The sequence below is a fragment of the Malus domestica genome, chromosome 09 (genome assembly GCF_042453785.1).
Source record: "Malus domestica chromosome 09, GDT2T_hap1".
Lineage (NCBI taxonomy): Eukaryota > Viridiplantae > Streptophyta > Magnoliopsida > Rosales > Rosaceae > Malus > Malus domestica.
In genome coordinates this window covers 6,977,501-6,997,128 of record NC_091669.1, presented here as the reverse complement: position 1 = coordinate 6,997,128, position 19,628 = coordinate 6,977,501, and the positions used below count along the sequence as shown (strand labels likewise).

Below are 19,628 nucleotides of genomic sequence, written 5' to 3'. Positions count from 1 at the left end.
TGTTTGATTTGTTGGACGACTTTAAACATCGGATTGATACTCTACGACGTGCATCCCTTGGGAATGAAGGGTAGAGTCAGTATTACTTGGAAGCGACGTGTTTTAGAAATCTCAGTGAACGGAAGTTTGGTTAAGACCAGCTGTAGATTCGAAATGGCGATGCCACTCTGCAACATGCGTTCCCTAGGAATTGTGGGCAGAGTCGGCTCTACATCGAAATCTTTGGAAACTCCTCAGTAGCAGACGTTATTCTCATCAAATTCCAAATTGAGTTGCAATTCTGGTTGTTGCTATAGTTGGACTTGGATGATGAATATCCAATCTTGTTTGGATAAACAAATTCCTTGAACTTCACCTGGGTCTGGTACTTGGCGGAAAATCCTAGTTCCTCGTCCGCGTACTTTTCGGTGAAGGTGAACTTAGTCCCTTGCTTGCAGCCTACCTGTTCGGCCTTGTAATTTTTAGTGTAATGGCTTGAGACTCTATCATATTCATCATTGTACGAAGATCGAGCTTTACTCTGAACTTCTCTGGACTCATTGAGCTTTGGTTTGCTCAAGGGCATCACTTTAAGGTAGCCAATCGTGCCACTGCACGCATACGCAGGCTGTTTCGTATCTTTCTTCTTTGTCATTCTGTTGATTCCAAGGTTCTGTGTTTAAATGCTGAACTTTGAAACAGCTCTCACAAAGTATTGTGAATTTCGAAATGTCTTTGGCCTCGTCAAATCTTATTGACAATTCTTAACTATTCTTGAGCTTAGTCCTCCTTCCTTTTGGCTAAGAAAACCAGTTAACCATACTGTGATGATTTGCAAAATAATCATAAACATTTACTTCTATTTCTGCATCTTCACCTTCCTTTGCTTATTCGTCTCTCTATATGAAACTGAATCATGCCGGAACAATAAGAGTTTGTTCTTGGCGTGGTTTCTGGTTCAAATCCTGATTTCTTGTAATCTATCTTTTTATGGAATTATTTTGACCCTTAAATTCTTGAGTATTGTTTCAGCCTTTCCGACATGGTTTCTCGCTCAATTAGTGAGGAATTCACGATCGATGGATTCGACGGAAGTGTGCGCCCAATTCTTATCGATTTAGACATGAATGTTGGGAGCATAATCTTTTCACAAGCTTACCAGACTTATCATAAAGAGTTCATCGTGGGGATGAAGTTTGAGTTGTCCTTTGGTAAGAGACTGGTGAAGATTTTGGTGTAGAAGGTCATCATATTGTATCACCATCTTACTAGAATTCATGGGCATCACATCGGTTATTTTTCGACGATATGTGTTCGTCTCAACGCATATTTCCACTGCTTCACTTCCGAACCTTATTGTTGTGAGTACGTGGTTGTTAAAACATTTCTAGCAGATCTGTTTGGTGTATTCTGGAATGGCACTACAGGACGGTCGAAGCGAGAATTGGATAATCTTTGTACTTCTCTCAAAATGTGTGTACTATCTTTTGTTGTTAGGTTGACCATTTGCGAGTCGTTCTTCTTTCCACCAACTTTGATCTTGTTTGACTTGAAATATGCAACTAAGCAAAAATGGAGAGGTGGATTGAGCACTACAATAGTTCCCAAGAGATACTGCGTGTTGAGGAAGATGACTTCTCGTTTTCTACTTGCTTGGTTCGAGCTTTTGTGTCTACTACTAACATGGTAGCCACTTCTCTTGAATCCCAAGGTACCGTTTTCTAATGGGTTCCTTGTTGGCAAAATTTTGAAGTAGTTGGTCACATTTGGAAGAACTGAGGAGAATATGATGATTGGTGCAGGATAGAGTTTTACGACGGCAGTTTCTGTTTTATTTGGTTTGGGTATGGCACTGTTGCGACATGGTACTAGAGTTTCTACAGGTAACATTGGTTGTTAGAGGAGTTGTGCGAGCTTGTATTCAGAGGATCGAATTTACGACGTGTAAAATTGTGCATCCTCAGGGAATTACTACTTGCTTATCGAGACAACAAATGTGAGGTTGATATTGCGGGCTGCAGACTATGATATCGATAGCTTATTTTTTGGGTTCATTAAGCAAGTGGGCAGGAAGATTCGTCTACAGCAACTAACGCAAATTCGGAATTGTTATTCTTGGGACTCGACCCAAAGACACATTTATTCTCGGAATATGTGATATTTCGAATTCTTGGGCAAGACCCACTCTCATTCTTCAGTTTTGATTTTCAGTATAAGTATTTTAACTTCATTTACTCTAGTTAATTGTTTTGGCATTACAAATGTTTTTGGAAAAGTATTTCTGTTTTCATTTTTAAGTTGGTTCGAGTTTTTGGCCTATATGTTATTACTTATATATTTTGACGTTATCTGGCCTTAAATTATTTTGTGTTTTCGACTTTATATTTTATTAAAGTATGTGTTCTTTTACACTGATGGGGAAAGAAAGTTTGAGCCTAGAGGCACGGAAGATGGCATCATTGCAACCCGATTGCGACGGGATGGCATTTTTCCTTTTGTACAACCACTCTGATTTGATTTCTTCGTTACGTATATATATGTGTATCCTTTTTCGTATTTATCAAGTTTTTCAGTGTAGTATGTTATTTTAAATTTTGAGGACAAAATTTTTTTTAAGGGTGGTAGATTGAAACACCCCAACCCCTTTTATATTTTAAAATTAGTTTAGTCCTTAATTGGTGAGCCCGTGGGGCCCACCTTGTTTTATTTTTATGTTTTCTGATCTCTTTCTTCTTCTTCTTCGTCTCTCCCTCCCGTAGCTCTCTCAACTCTCCTGTATCCCTCTCCCTCAACCTCTCGCATCTCTCTTTCTCCCTGGACTCACTAGGACAATGTCACCCACAGGAGAGGCTTGTAGCAAGCCCAGGATCCCCCTGCCCGCGAGATCGACGACACGGAGCAAAACTCCGGCGAACCTTTTCTTCTTTTCCGTTGGGGTAAGTCTCGAATCCCTCATTCTCGTACCTAGCATAATGCTTGGTTATGATTTAGAAGCTTGAACCTTCCATTTTTACTTAGGTTTTGCTTCGGAATCGTTGTGGGTGAGCACACCCGTTTTCCAGCGAATCGTGGACTTTTGAAGCTTTTTCCGGTCACCTCCGACCGAGTTACGGTTTCTGGAAGGTAGCAATCTCTTCCTCTCTCCTCGTTCTTCATGTTCATACTTAGATCAGAGCTTAAAGCTCATATTTTCAGGTGACCAAAGCTGTAGCAGCTCTGGCCTTCTTCTTCCTCCGCACCAGGCCATTTGGCCTTTCCCCTTTCCCTCGGGCCTTAAGCTCGTTTTGCCTTAGCCCAGTACCCTAACCCATTTAATTTTTATTTTTAGTTATAGTTTTTAAAATGGCCTTGGGCCGGTTTAATTCAAAGGGCTTAAAGCCCTGTTAGTTTTTGTAAGGCCTTAGGGCCTTGGTGTCATGGGTGTGTGTGTGTATGTGTTTATGCATGCACATGCATGCCGTGTGTGTGTGTGTGTGTGTGTGTGTGTGTGTGTGTGTGTGTGTGTGTGTGTGTGTGTGTGTGTTTGTGGTGTATATGTGTGTTTGGGCTTAGGTCCAAACCCCATTTCTTCACCCTAAACCCTTTTAACCCAAAAACCAAAGAAAACCAAAAACCCAATATATCCTAATCCTATTTAACCTAAACCCTAATCCGGATTTCAAGCCTAAAACCCGTTAGACCTAATTTGACCGTTGACCACCGGTCAACGTTGACCTTTAAGGTTGACTTTTCGGGTTTTTGCTCAAAATCCCTCTTAAGCTAATTTCGACGTTCTGAACCCATTTCCAATGTCCGTTTTCCCAAATTCAGTCGTTTAAGTAGAGTTTGACTAAATATGCTATTTATGTGCTTAGGGGCAATTATTGTGACGTTTCCATCTTCACTAGTGGCGCAGCTTTTGGCAATTAAATACTGTGAGTGGACCCCTTCTAAAATTGCATGATTTTATAGTAATTGCATAAATGATTAGCATGCCAACGAATTTTTTGAATTGATTTATATCAACCCTGTTTACTGAATTTATTAATTTCGTCTCGTGTTTTGGTGAAGAAATAAATTGTTAGCCTATTCTGAGCTATATTTCTATATATCGTATTTTCTATAAAAACCATGAACTGGTAGACTATCCGATGGATGACGATAGGATGCTAGAACATGTTTTAGAAACCCTTCTTTATAGTATAGACGATGGATGACTTTATACTATGAAGTGGTTATTTATGAGAGGCGTAAATATTTGTGCGTACCTAGTAGACACTATGTCGTCTAGGGTGAGGATTTGGTGTTGGCATTTAGGCCGGGAGAAATAATCCCTAGCTACGGGCTGAGGGACATGAAGAGGCATTGGGCCGGGAGTTGGTAATCTCTGGCTACGGGCGCAGAGACAATGAAGAGGCATTGGGCCAGGAGTTATATTTATTCGGTGATCTTACTAGCAGCACACCACGTTTACGAGACGATTTATGAGACGTTTATTGTTTGATTTCTGCGATGATATTCCGCTATATGTGACTTTTGAGATATTTTGGCATGCTAGGATTTTTATTAAATCCATCACTTATTATGCTGTAGTTTTCATTATGTAAACTTTGGGGGTTAGTACATTGATAACTGTTTTATCATTATTATATATATAAACTTAGTCCACTCACCTTTGTTTTGCGTCCCCATTCAGGACTTAGAATCAAGGCACCTAATCCTGGCGTGAAGGCACTTCCGCAGCAGCATCTTCGGATCCTCTCGATGTAGGACCCACTTCTTTATTCATTAAATTTTATCTAAATCTTTTTAGTGATTAGGTTTAGTTGTATGCTCTGAATACGTTCCTAAATTGTTAGTTCATTGTATTTCAAATTTCTAACCCTTATTTATTTCTTATTCTTAGCTTTTGTATCAATTAATGGTTTTCATCACCCCCGGGTGTCGGCCAGCACGTGTCGGTTCTGGTATTCGGGGAATATCAGGGTCGGGCCGTGTCAACTCCCATTTGGTTGATAGTGGATTATTGGGTGAGTTCCTACTGCTCCGAGGACGTACCCCAGTTACACTGACTGTTGAGGAACCTCATTAAAATCTTGGTGTTCTTTTATATTTTTGTTCTTGCATTTCATAAGATAAATTTCATGTGGGTTAGCTTGAGTTGGTTCCATAAAGGTTTGGTGCTATCCTAGCACGCCAAATACATACACAGAAAATAGAAAAAGAAACCAAACAAACATACCTTGATCAGAGCGGTGAACACGAATATACATGGTTTGCCCAAAACGATGATTCTCGACAAGATCCGTCAAGTTACCAGACCATGTCAAGCATCCTAGACCACCTTTTTCTATCACCTTTGAATAGGCATAAGCTGTGCAAGAGCAGTTCTGAAGGCATTCAGATTCACATTCACTCATATTCCTATTTCCAAAAATTATAGCATCATCTGGTAGTTTCATATTCTCAAACATTGAAAACACTTCGCCTTTATCACATACCAATGCCTTTTCCCGAACACAACCACCGGGCCAGTCCTCCATAGCCCATTGTTTCTTAAATTGGGTCCTGAAACCCTTCAAACACTTGCATTGTGACGAGAATGGATCACCGGTTTTATCACAGGCACCATATGGACCGCATCGAGCATAAAAGTCACATTTATTGGTAGGCTCTGCCCACTCTTCAATCCATGTCTCATTTTCATCAATCCAGAGCAGCAGATTAAGCTTGCCTGATGGACTCAAAACGGCCCTCAGTTTTATGGAGTTATCCGACGCACCAAAAGTAAAATAAATACCATCAGCATCAAAACTGTAAGCAATGTAAAAAAAGCCCCCACTTTGATTTCTAAAGTATGTGTTTACATCCTTACTGAAGTAAACAGAACTTTTCCAATATGTAGCATTTCCCTTCCAGGTAATTAGCTGCCTGGGAACTTTTGGATCGATGCCTACGCTAAATATTCCAGGTTTTGGATCAGCTAGTGTTGCCCACGATGTCAGACGCACTTGTTGGCCTGTTATTTTGTTCCGGCTAAGCCTCTGGCCGGGCAACAATGTGTCGGAAGGATGATCAAAGCTCCGCCACAAAATGTCTTCTCCAGACATCACTTGAAGGTCACCAGTATTCATTAACACTGCTTTCGTGGCATTCACTGCAGAAGCAGATAATAATAAAGACTCTAGTAGTAATTGTATAGTTGGAGTCAGTTAGACAAGGGTGAATGTGTAATTAGTTTCTGAATGTTGAGGTCAATTATGTCAATAGAATTGTATCTATATATACTGATGTAAATGTCTTGTTGAGTAAGTAAGTGAAATAAGAAGAAGATATTTTTTTATCTCTGTACTCTCTGGAAGATAAGACTCAATATGGTATCAATCGCCACCGCCTCACGGCCTTGATGAATCTTCGATCCCTCTCGTCATCGTCTTCCTGCTTGGTGACTCTTCGATCCTCTCGGCATCTTCGATCTGCTCTCTGGTTCGATCTGATCTCACAGTCTCACGGATTTTCTGCTTAGATCTGATCTCATGGCTTCTCCGCTCCGATCTCTGGTCCGTTCCGATCTCTGATCTCACGGCTTCTCTGCTACGGTCTCTGGTTCGATCCGATCTCTGGTGCTTCTTTTCTGTCATTAGTGTGGTTATTTGGTTGAATCTTACCTGTATCTTCAACCATGGCGTCTGATTCGTCATCTTCTCTCCCAAATTCCTCTTCTCCAAACCCTAATTTGGTGCAAAGCTATACCTCTCTCACGATTCAGAACATTGGCAGTATGGTTCCGATCAAGCTTAAGAGTTCGAATTATCTTCCATGGCGAGCGCTCTTTGCCCCAATTCTTCGTCGCTACAAGCTTCTCGGTGTTATTGATGGTTCTGAACCTTGTCCCTCTCCTCTCTTGTCTGATCGCTCTGTCAATCCTGCGTTTGAACAGTGGTACAAAAAAGATCAAAATCTCTTGATTTGGTTGAACTCTACACTCTCGGAGGAGATTATTCCTTTCACAGTTGGAGTTTCTTTTTCTCGTGATTTATGGCTCAAATTGGAACAGAGGTTTGGTGGCATCTCCGATGCTCATATTCATCAGCTTCGCTCTCGTCTTCAATCTCTTCAGAAAGGCTCTCAATCGATCTCTGAGTATCTCCAGCAAATTAAAGCAATTTCTGATTCTTTAACAGCTGCTGGTGCCTCTGTGTCCGATCGTGACTTGATTGCTGCTACATTGCATGGTTTACCAGAGGAATTTGACTCATTTGTTGATTCTATTACTCTTTGCCTCTCATCTACTACTTTGGATGAACTGCATGGTCTTCTTCTTACTAAAGAATTGTCAATGGCTCGTCGTAAGAAATTAGTTGCGGCTGAACCGGTTCATGCTTATGCTGCTCAGAATCAACCACCTCTCCTTCCTACACCACATTCTTCTCAAGCTTATGCCGCTCAACATCACCCTATGCAGAATTCTTCTCGCTACAACTCTAATCGTGGACGGCACAATAATCGCTTTCCCAACAACAGAGGCAATAGAAACTATCAGGGCAACAATAATAGGGGCTCTCACTCTAATTCTGGTTTCCAAAGGTCCAACAATCCTGGTTTTCGTTCTTCTAGTACTCCTAGAGTTCGTAACAATTGTCAAATTTGTGGATCCTCCAGTCATGAAGCTATTGATTGCTTTGATAGAATGAATCCCGATATCTTTGGTAGAGTACCCCCTACTAAACTTGCTGCCATGTATACTCATTATGCTTCCAAACCGTCTCCTTCATGGATTTTAGATTCTGGTGCTACATCTCATATCACCCATGACATCTCCAATATCTCTTCTCCTACTCCCTACACTGGTGAAGATAAGGTGTATATCGGCGATGGAAAAGGTTTGTCCATTCGTCATACTGGCAGTACATTGTTAAATACTGCTCATGCCTCTTTTAAGTTGAACAATGTGTTACATGTTCCGCAAATGAAGCACAATTTACTCTCTGCATATCAATTTCTTAAGGATAATTCCTGCTCTTTGACTTTGCATTCCAATGGTTCTGTTGTTAAGGATTGTTCTACGGGGAAGATGCTTTTGCAGGGCACGGTTAACAATGGTTTCTATACTTTTCAAGGTATCCCTGTTTCTTTCTCTTCATCTTGTTCATCCCCTCATGCTTTAGTCGGTACTAAAGCCCCTGTGAATATTTGGCACAGTCGCTTGGGGCATTCTTCTTCTGCCATCTTCAGGCGCGTTCTATCTGCAAATAAGCTTGCACTGCAGGGAAAACACTCTGTTGATTTCTTCTGCTCGGACTGTGCAGTTGCTAAGAATCACAAGCTCCCGTTTCATCCCTCTAGTTCTATTTCTACTACTAGTTTAAGTTTGTTACATTGTGATGTTTGGGGTCCTGCTCCTGTCATTTCTGCATGTGGTTACCAATACTATCTTGTAATAGTGGATGATTACAGCAAGTACTCTTGGTTCTTTCCTTTAAAGGCCAAATCTGATGTATATTCTACTTTTGTTGTATTCAAGACCTATGTTGAGAATTCTGTTGGTAATAAAATCAAATGTTTGAGGTCCGATTCAGGGGGTGAATTTACTAGTAACAAGTTTAAATCTTTTCTTCAAGATCATGGTATATCTCATCAGCTCAGCTGTCCTCACACACCTGAACAGAATGGCTGTGTTGAACGGAAGCACCGCCATTTAGTTGAGACAACACGGACTCTATTAGTTGCCTCGAAAGTTCCTCATTTGTATTGGGTTGAATCCTTCTCTACTGCAGTCTACCTGATCAATCGCCTGCCTATTTCCAGCTTGCATCAGTCTCCATGGGAACTTTTATTTCACTCTGTCCCTGATTATTCCAAGTTGAAGGTTTTTGGTTGCTCATGTTATCCCTGGTTAAAGCCATATGTTCACTCCAAGTTAGATGGGAAGAGTACATAATGTGTATTTTTGGGCTATAGTTTGCAGCACAAGGGCTATAGATGTCTTGATCCTACTACTCAGAGAATCTATATCTCCCGCCATGTTCAATTCAATGAAAACAGGTTTCCATTTCTTTCTTCTTCATCTGTGGTGGTTTCTCCGGGATCTCCCTCTCCACATTCCCCTTTTGATTTACACTTCTCTATTCCCCAGCGACCTTCTCCAGTTCAATCCACTGTCCCTTCTACTGAGCATGTTTCTTCTTCCCCATCATCCTCCAATTCTGTCTCACCTTCTGCAGCTCCTCCTGTATCCCATTCTACAGCTCCTAATACCCATCCTATGCTTACTCGTTCAAAGGCTGGTATCTTTAAACCAAAAGCATATTCTGCCACCAAACATCCTTTACCTGTTGATGTTGATTTTGTTCCTTCCATATACTTACAAGCCTCCAAGTATGCCCACTGGAGACAAGCTATGCAGGACGAGTTTAATGCTCTTCAACTCACTGGTACTTGGCATTTGGTACCCCACTCTCCGTCTCAGAACATTGTTGGCTGTAAATGGGTGTTCCGAATTAAGAGGAAACCTGATGGTACGGTGGACAGGTATAAGGCTCGGTTAGTAGCCAAAGGATTTCATCAAAAAGAGGGTGTTGACTATCAAGATACTTTCAGTCCAGTAGCCAAGCCAGTCACCATTCGTATTTTATTAACCTTGGCTGTTCAACATGACTGGTTTCTCCATCAATTGGACATTAGCAATGCCTTTTTACATGGAGATCTCAAGGAAGCTGTTTTTATGACTCAGCCACCTGGTTTCATTGATTCCAATCTTCCTACTCATGTCTGCCACCTCAAGAAATCTTTGTATGGTTTAAAACAAGCCCCCAGGGCTTGGTTTGATAAACTGTTCCAAGTCCTGTGCACTCTTGGGTTTAAGCAGTCCTCCTCTGATGCTTCTCTATTTGTTCTTCAAGCTTCAGCTCCTGTTCTTGTTTTGGTCTATGTCGATGACATTCTTGTCATCGGCCCAAATACCATTCTCTGCCAACACTTCATTCACAAACTTAGCCAAGCATTTCCTGTTAAGGATATGGGCCCTCTTCATTATTTTTTGGGTTTGGAGGTGCAGCGCAATTCTGAAGGCCTCTTCATGCATCAAAGTAAATACTCTCTTGATCTTCTTCACAAGGCAAATATGGCAGGTGCCAAGCCTTGTGTCACTCCTCTTGGTACCTCTAAACTTGATCACAGTGGCCCTTTACTCTCTAATCCCACTGAATATAGATCTCTAGTGGGTGGTTTGCAGTATCTCACTTGGACCAGGCCTGATCTTTCCTTTGCTGTAAACCAAGTTTGTCAGTTCATGCATTCCCCACGGGAACAACACCTGCAAGCTGTTAAACGCATTCTCCGGTTTCTCAAAGGCACTCTTACTCAAGGTCTTTGGTTTAAAAAGGGTTCTCTTGCCCTCACTGCTTATTCTGATGCTGACTGGGCCGGTTGTACTTTTGATAGACGATCTACTACTGGCTTCTGTGTGTTTTTGGGTCCCAATCTGATCAGTTGGAATGCTAAAAAGCAACCCACTGTTGCCCGGTCCTCCACCGAAGCTGAATATCGTGCTTTAGCACATACTGCAGCTGAAATCACCTGGATTTGCAAAGTTTTTTCTGATATCCACTTTCCTCTGTCTACTGTTCCAACTCTTTGGTGTGATAACATTTCCGCCATTTCTCTTGCCTCCAATCCCGTGTTTCATGCTCGGACAAAGCATGTAGAAGTGGATTATCATTACATTCGGGAGTTAGTATTGGCGCATTTGATTAAAGTGCTTTATGTCTGCAGCCAAGATCAATTGGCTGATATTCACACCAAATCCCTTTCAAAACACAGATTCTGTTTTCTGCAATCCAAGCTTCCTCTTGGCCATTTTCCTGTCCCAAGTCTCAACTTGAGGGGGTGTAAAGACTCTAGTAGTAATTGTATAGTTGGAGTCAGTTAGACAAGGGTGAATGTGTAATTAGTTTCTGAATGTTGAGGTCAATTATGTCAATAGAATTGTATCTATATATACTGATGTAAATGTCTTGTTGAGTAAGTAAGTGAAATAAGAAGAAGATATTTTTTTATCTCTGTACTCTCTGGAAGATAAGACTCAATAAATAATACATCAGAAGACCAGATAACTTTCCCATACATGATGGAATCCAACACAACGAGTTTTCCATCACCACGGAACATGAAAACACCCGGAGGATCAAGTGGGGATTCTCTGTTAGCAACCCATACTACTACTGGTGCCTTTGGCATTCTGCTGTAACAGATACCAAGGAAGTGTTTGGTAGAATTTTCAGGACTGAAGAAGCCTAATGCGAAGTTCCCTGCGGGAGAAATCATCGTCTGGTTTGGACCGACAGATTGCCCTGGTGCTAAATTTGCTTGGCTGGCACAGGACGGCATAGTAAAGAATAAGAATGGTAATGTAACAAGACAAACTAAGAGCCACTCCATCTCCATCTCCAGTCAGGGACATAAAACAGAAGAAGCGGAATAAGAAGAAATTTGTTCAGAGAATGCCTCAGTTGCAAACTATTATTTATACTCACCGAAATGGTTTAAATTTCACATCAAATCAGAAACGTGGATCATGCCTCGTACTCACTGAAATTATTAAATTCACAGCAAATCTGAAATGTGGGTCATGTAGCCATTTAAGTCAAAGGTAGCATATAAGTGTAAGCATCTTACTTAGTCGTAGTCTTAGTTGTATTGATTCATAGCTTAGTCTTAGTCTTCGTTGTATTGATTCATAGCTCATGACAACGGTAAACATTTTACATGATGACTTAACTGTACTCAAATGTATGGCGAAGATGTATTTTCTTATTCAATATCAACAATTACAACAACTTCCTTCTTACAGTTTTCCCTTTTTATAGTAGCCATGAAGCTTCTCCCCTAAGTAGACGTAGCATTTTTCACCCGACCCGTTAACCCAACCCAACCGACCCGTTAAAATTAGTATTCGGGTGAGTGATAAACTGGTCAGGTGGTTAACGGGGTCAACCCGTTAATCACCCATTAAATAACGGGTCATTTTGGGTGAACCCGCGAAACCCGTTAAGACCCGTTATTGAGAACTTTTGTGTAATTTCAATAGTCCTAATAGAAAACTTCAGGTTCCTCACATCTCTCTCTCACACCGTCGCATGCTCTCTGAGACATAACCTGTTTGCTATCTTTCTTAGTTATTCCGAAAGTTTCAGCAGCTTTTATTTATTCGATTATTGTTTGTTCAATTCAATTTATTTTCCTGTTCATAACATGTTTGCTGGTTTGTGCAAAGTCTAAATCTTGCTATCTGTTTATGGGTATTTTCTCAATTGCCCAATTGGGTCGAGTTCTTCATAACCCAGATTCCATTTTTCATTTCAATTTCAATTCTCCATAGAATCAGTTCCATAATCTCACATCCCAATTGGGTTTCTTGAAAATTTGAAAAATCTGACTTTGGATTGTTGAAAAGTTGAAACTTTATGGATACCTTTCTTGAAAGATGTGATGTTTCCATGGAATTTTATTAAAATTTGGCTAATCACTTTGTCAAACTTTTGAATTCAGACCTTCCCAGAAGTTTCATAAAAATAAAATAAAAAGGTTAACAGGTGAAACGAGTGACCTGTTAGCTTAACGGGTTGGGTTCGGGTGATCCGTTAACTTAACCAGTCGGGTTGAACCCGACCCAAACCCAATACACCCGACCAGTTTACCGGTCTATCCCTAAGTCACTCTTTCTAACCACCTTAACAGCTAACAATTTGTAACTAATTCTTGTTTGTCCTAGTCAGCAATTGCCAACTCACCACTACAATTCCCAGACCAAATGTCACAATACACAATCACCTATCAATACCCCTTCCTTCAAAACAAGGCTTGTCATACAAGACTAAAGCACAACAGTAACACAACTCAATATGAATGCAATACATCATAACTGGGACACCATAGGAAATCAAGGCTGGAGCATGATTCTTCCATTAAACTAATACCTCAGTTGCTGCAGTAGTCCCTTACTTGACTAACCTCCGCTCCAATATTGCTACTAGAACTTATTGCAATATTCCGGCATTGGTGATGACCGGTAACTAGACAGTAGGTTGAATGTTAGGACCCAGGTGCTTCTTAAGGCAGGAAACATGAAAGATTGGGTGTAACTTCGAACTCTCTGGTAATCTAAGTTTATAAGCAACTGCTCTAACCTTAACCAACACTTCATATGGTCCATAGAATCGAGGCTGAAGCTTGTGAAATGGATGTGAAGCCAAGGATAAATGCTAATATGGAACCAGTCTCAAATACACCAAGTCAACCACTTGGAAGACCCTTTCAGTTCTGTGTTTGTTAGCTTGAACAATCATTCTATTCTGAGCATCCATCAAATTTTCCTTTAAAAGAGATAAGATTATGTTTCTCTCCTGCAAACACCTATCAACCAGATCAAGTTTTATAGTACCAGCCTCATAAACTGGAATTTCATGTGGTGGTTGCCCATAAACCACCTCATAGGGACAGAGCTTAGTGGCAGAGTGGAAGGTAGTGCAGTAACTATACTCTGCACACGGTAACCAAGTCAACCACTTCTTGGGCTGTAGGCTGCAAAAGCACCTCAAATACATTTCCAAACACCTATTAACCACCTCCGTTTGCACATCTGTCTGTGGATGATAACCTGAGCTAAAACACAAATTGAACCTTGTAATGCAAAAAATTCCTTCCAAAATTTTCTCATAAAGATGGGATCTCTATCTGGCATTATTGAAGTAGGCATGCCATGGAGATTAAAGATGTGCTCATAAAGATTTGCCATCGAAACAGCCATGTAAGGATGGGAAAGGGCAAGAAAGTGAGTATACTTGGACAACCTATCTACAACTACCCAAATTACAGATTTACCTTTGCAAGGTGGTTACCCCACTATAAAGTCCATTGAAATGTCTTTCCACACTCGAGAAGGAATCGGCAAGAGCCAATGTTTCATATTTTTGTTGTTGACAAGTTGTACAATTGGATACAAACTCCTTGATATCCTGTTTCATGTCAACCCAATAAAAAGATCGAGTTAGGCTTTTATAGGTTTTAAGGAATCCAGCATGGCCAGTAATAGCAATACAATGATGTTCTTCAAAGACCTTATGCCTCCATGCACAAGTGGGACTCAAAACTATTCTGCCTTTATATCTCAAGAATCTTTTGTCGAACTTGTAATTCAAGGTACTAATTAAAGTTGAATCAGTACACTGCAATACTTCCTGAACTTTGGTTTGAATCCAAGTATCCTGCTCCAAATCCCTCCATAAGTTATCCATCCAACTGAGATAAGGATAGGAAATAGCATTATGTTCCATTGCCCAGGTTTAGGTGGTACTGTCAATAGGTAAGCGAGAAAGGGCATCAACCACTTGATTATCACAACCCTATTTGTATTGGATTTCATAATCGAAACCCAATAACTTGGACACTCATTTTTGTTGAACTGGAGTGTGAGCTCGATTTTGCAAAAAATATTTGAGGCTATGATGGTTCGTTTTAATCACAAAGTGTCTCCTTACCAAATAAGACTGCCACTTCTTCACTGCATGAATAATTGCCATCATCTCTCTCATGTGCATATAGGGACTGATTTCGTGGACTAAAGGCCTTACTAGTAAAAGCTATAGGTAGTCCATTCTGTTGTAGTACATATTGAGTAAAATCTGGAAGTGCCAATATTTGTGGAGAAAGCATGGCTATTTTTAATTCATTGAATGCAATGGTAGCTGTTGGTGTCCAATGAAAGTTGTCCTTCTTTGTTAAAACTGTTAGGGGGCTAATAATCTTCCCAAACCCGGAATAAACATCCTATTGTCACATCCTGGCCTAGGCCTCTACCATATCCCGGGCTCGACTCCATCCTAGCACGATATTGTCCGCTTTGGGCCCTGACCACGCCCTTACAGTTTTGTTTCTGGGAACTCACGCGAGCAGAACTTCCCAATGGGTCACCCATCCTGGGAATGCTCTGGCCCCTTTCTGGCTTAACTTTGGAGTTCATATGGAACCCGAAGCCAGTGAACTCCCAAAAGGCCTTGTGTTAAGTAGAGAAGAGAATATACATATACGGCTTACAAGATCCACTCCCCTAGGCGATGTGGGATGTTACAATCCACCCCCCTTAGGGGCCCGGCGTCCTCGTTGGCACACTTCCGACCAGGAATTGGCTCTGATACCAAATTGTCACATTCCGGCCCATGCCCCCACCACATCTCGAGCTCGACTCCACCGTAACACGATATTGTCTGATTTGGGCATCGACCACGCCCTTAAGGTTTTGTTCTGGGAACTCACGCGAGTAGAACTTCCCAATGGGTCACACATCCTGGTAATGCTCTAGCCCCTTTCTCGCTTAACTTCGAAGTTCCTACGGAACCCGAAACCAGTGAACTGCCAAAATGACTCGTGTTAGGTAAAGATGAGAATATACATATAAGGCTTACAGGATCCACTCCCCTGGGCAATGTGGAATGTTACAATACACCTCCCTTAGAGGCCCGACGTCCTCGTCGGCACACTTCTGGCCAGGAATTGGCTCTGATACCAAATTGTAACATCCCAGCCAGGGCCCCATCACATCTCGAGCTCAACTCCACCGTAGCACAATATTGTTCGTTTTGGGCTCCAACCACGCCCTCACGGTTTTGTTTCTAGGAACTCACGCAAGCAGAACTTCCCAATAGGTCACCCATCCTGGGAATGTTCTGGCCCCTTTCTCGCTTAACTTCGAAGTTCCTACAGAACCCGAAACCAGTAAGCACCCAAAAGGCCTCATGTTAGGTAGAGATGGGAATATACATATAAGGCTTACAGGATCCACTCCCCTGGGCGATATCGAATGTTACACATATAGTATCTATTTAATCCAAGAAATCCTCGAAGTGCCTTCACTGATGTAAGTACGGGCCAGTTTGCAATAGCTTCTAACTTACAAGGATCAGCTGCTACTCCATTTTTTGAAATAATGTGACCGAGATACTCGATTGTAGATTGACCAAAAGTACATTTGGATTTCTTCACAAACAAGGTATGATCTTTTAGCAACTGAAACACCACTCAAAGATGAGCCAAGTGAGATTCCTAAAAGCTGATATACACCAAAATATCGTCGAATAAGACTAAAATAAACTAACGAAGATGTGATCGAAAAATCTCATTCATGAGACACTAAAATGTTGTTGGGGCATTGGTTAAGCCAAAAAGCATCACCAAGAACTCGTAATGTCCATCGTGTGTTCGGAAAGCTATCTTCTCAATGTCATTTGGATGCATTCTAATTTGGTGATATCCAAATCGTAGATCAAGTTTGGAAAAGAACTGAGCCCCAAATAATTCATCAAGTAACTCCTCAATTAATGGAATAGGGAACTTATCTTTTATTGTAATCAAGTTAAGTCCTCTATAATCCATACACATTCGCCACCTACCCTTCTTTTTCTTGACTAAAATGACTGGGGAAGAATACGGGTTATTACTAACTCTGATATATCCAGCATCCAATAGTTCATGCACATATTTCTCAACCTCTATCTTCTGTAAAGGTCCATACATGTATGGCCTCATACTCGATGGCTTACTACCTTCTAACAATGGAATTCATTGATCATGGGACCAATGAAGGCGTAAAGTGATTGGAGTACTAAAAACCTCTTCAAATTCCTATAAAAGATTCTTGCTACAAAAGTTTCTCTATTTAGAAGATAGAGACATCTTGAATGTCCTCACTAGGAGTTTGAGGACTAGAGAGACAATAGGTAGAATTACCTTGCTTGAACTTCATATACATTTTATCAAAGTCCCATAGTACGGGTCCAAGTGTTCGTAACCACTGAATTCCCAAAACAATATCACAACCCCCAATCACCATAGCATACAAATCAGTGCCACAATGGTAATCCTAAATTTTCAAAGAAACTACACCTAATAGTGTTTACTTTCCCACCATCAGCAATCTTAACACTAAAAGAGTGAGATGTGTCCAAATGCCCCTTAATCTTTTTCACCAAAGAAGAATCAATAAAGTTGTGTGAACTCCCGGAATCGATGAGAATTACCACTAGGCAACTTTTAATAGAGCCTAACACTTCCATAGTCTTGATGGATTTAGGTCCATGAGTGCCAAAAATGGCACAAGAAGTGATTTTAGGCTCTAAGTTCTCATCCTCAAAAGTATCGGTATCACACAAAGGTTGCACATCAATGAGCAATAATTGTTTCTTCTCACAAGTATGCCCTTTAGAATACTTCTCCTTACAGTGAAAACATAACCCATTTTTCCTACAGTATTCAACTTCTTTAGGAGTTAATTTCCTAGCATTCTCATGTTTCAATTTGTTATCCCTTATATGCACATTACCCACATTTTGTAAAGGAGGTCAAATTGCAGAAGTACCAAAAGAACGAGAGAAAGGCTTAACCTTTAAATCCAAAAGCTTGGCATAAATCTGCTGTGCATAAGCCTGGCTTCAAGAACGTTTATTGGCTTCAAGATCTTGACATCATGGCGTAATTCAGCTTTAAGGCCGCCAATGAAACAAGATTTTAGCAAGGAGAGATATCAAATGTTCGATTTTCCAAACGCCTGAATTCCAGAATGTAGTCCCGTAATGTCCTTGATTGTCTCCATTTGACCAGACTTTCTGCTGAATCTTCGAATTCTGATGATCCGAACTCTTGACACAAAGCTGATGTGAATTCCTCCCAGGTAGGGTAATTGACTACACAATTCGCCTATTGGAACCACTGAAGGGGTTCGCCTTCCAAATGGAAAGAAACCATCTTGACTTTCTTAGAATTGTCGATGTGGAAGAAATCGAAATAGTGTTCGGGCTTATAGATACACGACAGGGGTTCATCACCATCACCAAAATGGGGAAAATCTATTTTGATAAATGAGGAACATTGATTTGAAGGTTGCGAATGCGGATCGGGGCGATCGAAAGTGGGTGGAAAATTAGGGTTCATACCCAGTGCAAAAATTGGGATCGGAACGTGTTGTGTCAGAGGATTCGCCATTCGATCCACTACCTTTCACTGACAAGGATTGGATTTGTTGCAGGAGTAACTCATTCGCAGCTCAAGATTCCGATCGCAATTCATGGACTTCCTGCTTGAATTCTTCAAACAAAGTTTCCAGCTTGTAGACGCGCGACTCCATTGGTCGTTTGGAAGCAGCATGAGGCATACACGAGAAAGATCGAGCAAGATCGAGGACACTGGCTGATACCAATGATACGGTCCTGCACTCTGCTCTACTCAAATGTATGGTGGAAGATGTATTTTCTTATTCAATATCAACAATTATAACAACTTCCTTCTTACAGTTTTCCCTTTTTATAGTAGCCATGAGGCTTCTCCCCTAAGTCACTCTTTCTAACCACCTTAACAGCTAACAATTTGTAACTAATTCTTGTTTGTCCTAGTCAGCAATTTCCAACTCATCACTACAATTCCCGCCCAAATGTCACAATACACAATCACCTATCAGTGGCTAGATTTAGTTTGAAATGATGTAAGGGAGAGAAGCTCCCTCCTTTCTCTCTAATGGCAACAAATACCACACTCTCATGTGTGCGTGGATGAATCAATGTGATGACGCAGTTATGTTAGACATTACTCTGCAATATTCCCCTTCTTCTTCTTCTTTCTCAGAAAAACTGAACACCGAGGTTGCATCGCTGAACACAGAAAACCATCCCAAAATTCAATCTAAAATCACCAAACTCTAACACTATGGCTTACATATTCATTCCCATTCCAGAACAGTAAAAGAAAAGACTCGGCGTGCATTTTCTGTTTCTAGGAAAAATCAAGACTAAGGACTAATGCAAAGTTGCGAACCAAGTCATAACGGGACATGAATAGAGTAGGCATATGTGTGAGACTAGTACTAGCTAGGGTTTATATATATATATATATGAGTTTAACTATAATTTCTAAAAACTTACCCGATCATCAAGCGTTACTGAATCTTCAACACTCTACGAACACTGCCTCTTTCCACTAACATTTTCTAACAACTCTCCAAAGATTAATATCCGATTTCTCATAGAAATTAAATTAAGCAGTAGTGGTGATCACATAAGGTTTAGTACTTGAACGAAAACATGTGCAATATATACTTACTATTTTCCAACGACCTTGTTGGCATATTTATGAGACAAGAAGAACCAAAAGTAAGGACTGATTAATGAAAAATATCAGAAAACTATTCCTCTGTAGGCCTTCGGCTCCCACATTACCCATAGAAAAGAGCACAATCCAACATTATATTGAAATTGAGAAATTCTTACACGGTTTTTAGTTTAGAGAAAGGAAACACTAATGAGCCATTATCGAGCTTCTGGCATACTAATGGTGACTGCATTATTGGAAAAAGTTGTCGAATTTTGAGAAAAAGAAGAAGAGCCAACATGACTGGACTTCCTCGGCATTGAAAAAGCAGGTTCTTTGATGGGTGGAAGTGATGTAGCTTCATTGTTCAGCATAAAAACTACAGAAGACATTGTTGGTCGATCAGCTGGAGCTTCTTGGACACACAAAATCCCTACATGGATACACTTCAGAGCTTCATCCAGACGGCATGTTTCCCTTACTGACTCATCAATCACCTCCATTCCTCTACCTTCTTTCCATAACTCCCATGCCTAATT

General features: G+C 40.8%; 2 protein-coding genes across 4 annotated transcripts in view; both read right to left on the bottom strand.

The window, feature by feature from the left end:
* The window catches only part of LOC103449770 (G-type lectin S-receptor-like serine/threonine-protein kinase At2g19130), a 31,373-nt gene extending 13,090 nt beyond the window's left edge, over positions 1-18,283 (bottom strand). For both annotated transcript variants that reach the window (XM_029107958.2, XM_070804877.1), the window contains exons 1-2: positions 17,394-18,283; positions 5,201-6,115 (exon numbers count right to left, since the gene is read on the bottom strand). In XM_029107958.2, coding sequence (XP_028963791.2) covers positions 5,201-6,092 — 892 coding nt within the window. In that variant the 5' untranslated portion in view covers positions 6,093-6,115; positions 17,394-18,283. The remainder of the gene's footprint in view (positions 1-5,200; positions 6,116-17,393) is intronic.
* A 943-nt stretch (positions 18,284-19,226) lies between these two features.
* Positions 19,227-19,628, bottom strand: part of LOC103429165 (G-type lectin S-receptor-like serine/threonine-protein kinase At4g03230) — a 10,972-nt gene continuing 10,570 nt past the window's right edge. For both annotated transcript variants that reach the window (XR_011571091.1, XM_070804876.1), the window contains exon 7: positions 19,227-19,622. Coding sequence is in view for 1 of the 2 variants with exons in the window: in XM_070804876.1 (XP_070660977.1) it covers positions 19,308-19,622 (315 nt within the window). In the remaining variant the exon portion in view is untranslated. The remainder of the gene's footprint in view (positions 19,623-19,628) is intronic.